General features: G+C 48.9%; 1 protein-coding gene across 6 annotated transcripts in view; it reads right to left on the reverse strand.

Annotated features, from left to right (window-relative positions):
• Nucleotides 1-5000, reverse strand: part of wdfy4 (WDFY family member 4) — a 106272-nt gene that overhangs the window by 51799 nt on the left and 49473 nt on the right. For all 6 annotated transcript variants that reach the window (XM_076286269.1, XM_076286271.1, XM_076286270.1 and 3 more), the window contains 6 exons: nucleotides 4353-4556; nucleotides 2013-2195; nucleotides 1666-1803; nucleotides 1221-1338; nucleotides 918-1063; nucleotides 32-270 (listed from right to left, as the gene is read on the reverse strand). In XM_076286269.1, coding sequence (XP_076142384.1) covers nucleotides 32-270; nucleotides 918-1063; nucleotides 1221-1338; nucleotides 1666-1803; nucleotides 2013-2195; nucleotides 4353-4556 — 1028 coding nt within the window. The remainder of the gene's footprint in view (nucleotides 1-31; nucleotides 271-917; nucleotides 1064-1220; nucleotides 1339-1665; nucleotides 1804-2012; nucleotides 2196-4352; nucleotides 4557-5000) is intronic.

Consider the following 5000-nt stretch of genomic DNA (forward strand, 5'->3'; position numbering starts at 1 on the left):
GTGTGTGTGTGTGTGTGTGTGTGTGTGTGACCTTCCACTCCTGACCAGCAGGAGGCAGTGCATCAGGCATGAGGTGAAGTGGACGTTGCTGTTGTAGGTCGCCATGACGACGTCCCACTGCTGCTCCATGGTGCGCAGCGTGCGCAGGACAAGCTGCTGCTCACAGGAAGTGATGCGTGGGCCGGACAGGAAGTAAAGCAGGGAGCGGTTCAGGCTCTTGTAGAGGGCACTCACAGTTCTTTCCCGATGAATCTGGGCCTTCTCCATCGCCTGAGGAGACACACACACACACACACACACACACACACACACACACACAAACACTCAGGGTTCCCATTAGAACATCCACACATAAAAAGACTCAAAGAAAACAGGACTAGTGTTCTTATTAGAACCTCGATGCATAGAACAAAGAACAGAAAAGTAGAACAGGGGTTGCATTAGAACACGCAGGTTTTATAATAATAAATAATACGTTTATTTTATATAGCGCCTTTCTCAAACCCAAGGTCGCTTTACATAGTAGGAAGGCAGGGAAACACAAGAACAAACAAACAAACAATACAACAGAGACAAGTTATCTGTAGGAACTATGTGTTGGGTGTGGAGGAGAAGTGATCATTAAGGGAGGGAGTTCCAGAGTTTGGGGGCCAAGGCACTGAAGGACCTGCCACCCAGGGTGGAGAGTCTGGAGCGGGGGATAGCCAAGAGGTTTTGGTCAGAGGATCTGTGTGAGCGGGAAGGAGTGTAAGGGGTCAGGAGGTCGCAGATGTAGGGGGGAGCAAGGATGCAAGGAGGAAGGATGTCTGCAGTTATCTTATTTCAAATCAAATCAACGCGATCCGACACACACCAATTCCAGCACACACACACACACACGCGCACACACACACACACACACACACACACACACTCACCATGACCACCTGCTCTGCGATGAAGACGAGGAGTGTCTCAGGGTCAGTGCTGAAGAGGCCAGTGTAGAGCTTCTCCACCAGTGCAGCGCAGAAGAACCCTACGTTCTCCAGCAGAACCGTCTGACCAGAACCACCTGAGGCAGAGTCTACACACACACGCACGCAAACACACACACACACACACACCTTGATGCTTCTGAGCGTAAATGCATGTGTATGTATGTATTTACCATCTCTTATGAGGCAAGTGTGTGTGTGTGTGTGTGTGTGTGTGTGTGTGTGTGTGTGTGTGTATGTGTTTACCATCTCTGGAAAGGTGTGTATCCTCTTGTCCTGTAATGTGGATGAGCTCAATGAGGGAGAGCAGCAACTCTGTCTGAAAGATCTGCTTCTGATCCTCACACACTCCCTCAGGAGAGAACTACACAAACACACACACACACACACACACACACAAACACACACGCACACGCACACGCACACAGGCACACACGCACACGCACACGCACACACACAGAAACACGCATACCCTCAAACACACACACACACAGAGTTTTGTTGTAAAAAGATTAATGATCCAAGGGCCCCCTCTTGTGGAGAGAGGGGGAATAGCAGGAGAGCTCCAAGGCCCAGTTTCTGCTGCTCTGTTGATACAGGTGACTTTGATCCTTACTAATTGACTGAAGGGTGTGTGTGTGTATGTGTGCATGCATGCATGCGTGTGTGTGTGTGTATGTGTGTGTGTTACCTCCAGCAGCTGCTCCAGCGGGTGGTGTGTGTGTGTGTCGCTGGCGGGGATGTGCATGAGGCTGTCCAGCAGGAGAATGCGGCTGAAGTCACACACCTGCTTCCTGGCTGGGTGAGGGGGCGGGGCCTCAGCGTTACCCTGGAGACCAGGAAGGGGAAGAGAAACCAGCGCTGACTTCAGAGAAAGGAAAAAGGGATGTTCCACTTTCTTATCTGGCACACACACACACACACACCTCCACCCTACAGGCCTACCACGGACTACTCAGCTTCACTGTACACTCCAAACCCAAGATCAGAACACACACACACACACACACACACACACACACACACACACACACACACCTCTGTGCTTGGAGGGAACATGGCCCTGGCAAGAGCCGAGAGGAAGTCCGGCCGAGTCCACAGCGGGTCAAGGGGGCGGAGACTGTGCACCAGACACAGGAACTGCATCACGCTGCCGGGGTACTGCACCTGCCATACATCACTTCCTCTTTCAGGCCACGCATCACTTCCTGCAACAGGCCTCTGTGAGGAGCAGAGACAGACAAGAGATGAACACCACTGAGAAGGAAGAGGGGGATGAAGAGAGAGAGAGGAGGAGAAGAACAGACAGATGAAGAGAGAGAGAGGAGGAGAAGAACAGACAGATGAAGAGTAAGAGAAAGAGGAGGAGAAGAGAAGAACAGACAGATGAAGAAGAAAAAAGAGGAGAAGAACAGACAGATGAAGAGGAAGAGGAGAGGAGAAGAACAGACAGATGAAGAGAGAGAGAGAGGAGGAGAAGAACAGACAGATGAAGAGAGAGAGAGAGGAGGAGAAGAGAAGAACAGACAGATGAAGAGGGAGAGAGGAGGAGAAGAACAGACAGATGAAGAGTAAGAGAGAGAGAAGAGAAGAACAGACAGATGAAGAAGAAAAAAGAGGAGGAGAAGAACAGACAGATGAAGAGAGAGAGAGAAGGAGGTGAAGATTAACAGAAGAAGAAGAGGAGGAGGAGGAAAAAAGGAAGAGAAGAGTGGGTATCACCTGAGTGATGATCCTGACCAGCACACACACACACACACACACACACACACACACACAGGGCCGGAGTGGGACACTTAATTTTACCAGGAAATGACAAGTTTTAGCGGCCCTTGGGGGGGGGGGGGGGTCATCACATGCCTACTACACTATCTGTAGGAGAGACAGGGGGGTGATGGGATGCGTCTTTACAGGAGAGTTCATACAGGAATAGCCTCCCTGAGCTAATAAACAAATAAAATAAATTAATAATCACCCTGTCGATGCCAATGATGTCATGTAATGATCCGTTGCTAATCTGACATTTTTGATTGTTCTTGCATGAGAACTTTGTCAGACTGGTAGCTACCTATGCACCGGAGTGAAACCTGTAAATTATTTCATTCAGAAACTTCAGGAGAACAAAATATGACTGGAATAGGCCTACTCACCAATTCCAGGCCATTTTATTTCTGCAGATAGCCGAGCTAGGCAAGATAGCTTCTAGGCTACCACATAACATTGGGGCAGCCGTGGCCTACTTGTTAGCGCTTCAAACTTGTGACTGGAGGGTTGCCGGTTCGATCCCTGACCAGTAGGAACGGCTGAGCAAGGCACCTAACCCCTCACTGCTCCCCGAGCGCCGCTGTTGTAGCAGGCAGCTCACTGCGCCGGGATTAGTGTGTGCTTCACCTCACTGTGTGTTCACTGTGTGCTGAGTGTGTTTCACTAATTCACGGACTGGGATAAATGCAGAGACCAAATTTCCCTCACGGGATCAAAAGAGAATATATACTTATACTTACTTATACCAGAGACTTTCTAATGTGGAGACACAGCACTCAAAAAATCCTCTATAGTAATGCATGGGGTTAGTTTGTAACGCCAATATGGCAGTTGTCTACGCATATCCCACCCCTTCCTTGGCAAAACGTCGACATGTGAATACATTGAGCCAATCATGTGGTGTGATGTGAATACATTGAGCCAATCATATGGTTTGTTGTGAAGACATCGTGCCAATCATATGTTGTGATCTCGCCGCTGGAGCAAGATTGGTGTCGTGAAGCCTTGCACATGCGCAGTTCGACCCAAAGACTGTGCCCGATGAGTGCCCATAAAACGTTGGTATATGGCCGCCGAGTGGAGGGACTTGCCTAAAAGGACTTTGCTTATACTTCCAACAGTGAGCCCTTTAAATGTGCACTTTCTCTCCTGTGTCTGCCGTATTGGAACCTCCTCTAGTTTCTCTCCTGTGTCTGCCGTATTGGAACCTCCTCTAGTTTCTCTCAACAAGGCTACTTGCTCACTGAAACGGAACGTTAGATCTTCCATGTGAGGAGGACCCAGCACACATTTTTATGCACACACCGATATTTTATTTTTGAGGGCTTTAGAGATCACACACACACACACAGGATGAGAGGAAGAGGAGGTGATGAAGCTAGTCAGCTAGTCCCACCTGCGTGATGATCACCCTGACCAGCACACACACACACACACACACACACACACACACACACACACACAGGATGAGAGGAAGAGGAGGTGATGAAGATCAGCTAGTCCCACCTGCGTGATGATCACCCTGACCAGCACACACACACACACACACACACACACACACACACACACACAGGAGGAGAGGAAGAGGAGGTGATGAAGATCAGCTAGTCCCACCTGCGTGATGATCACCCTGACCAGTTCCACCAGGATGCAGGCTGCTTCCACACACAGCTGTGTCTGGGGTGTGTGTGCTGTGGGTGGTGTGTGTGCTGTCTGGGGTGTGTGTGCTGTGTGGGGTGTGTCAGCGGTCGGAGGAGAAGTGTGTGATGTATTTGTGGAAGACTCAAGCAGCCCCTGTAGAATACTATCCAGATCAACCTGCAGGAACACACACACACACACACACACACACACACACACACACACCTTCATCACAAACATATAAATATAGCACTCTATTTGGGTGTGTGAGCATGAGTGTGTGTGTGTGTGTGTGTGTGTTTGTGTATAAGAATGTCAGATAGACCCTAATAATTCTAAGGGGACAATTTGGTGGCAGTGGTGATACGATATATTGATATTTCGATATCAATGCACAGCCCTATGTGTGTGTGTGTTTATATGTGTGTTTATATATGTGTGTGTGTGTGTGTGTGTGTGTGTGTGTCTGTGTGTGTCTGTGTGTGTTTATATGTGTGTGTGTGTGTGTGTGTGTGTGTTTATATGTGTGTGTGTGTGTGTGTTTATATGTGTGTGTGTGTTTATATATGTGTGTGTGTGTGTGTGTGTGTGTGTGTGTGTGTTTATATGTGTGTGTGTGTG

Source organism: Alosa pseudoharengus, unplaced genomic scaffold, assembly GCF_046254945.1.
Source record: "Alosa pseudoharengus isolate Yale_2024_CS ecotype anadromous, Long Island Sound unplaced genomic scaffold, YU_APseudo_1.1 YU_APseudo_1.1_scf_15, whole genome shotgun sequence".
Lineage (NCBI taxonomy): Eukaryota > Metazoa > Chordata > Actinopteri > Clupeiformes > Clupeidae > Alosa > Alosa pseudoharengus.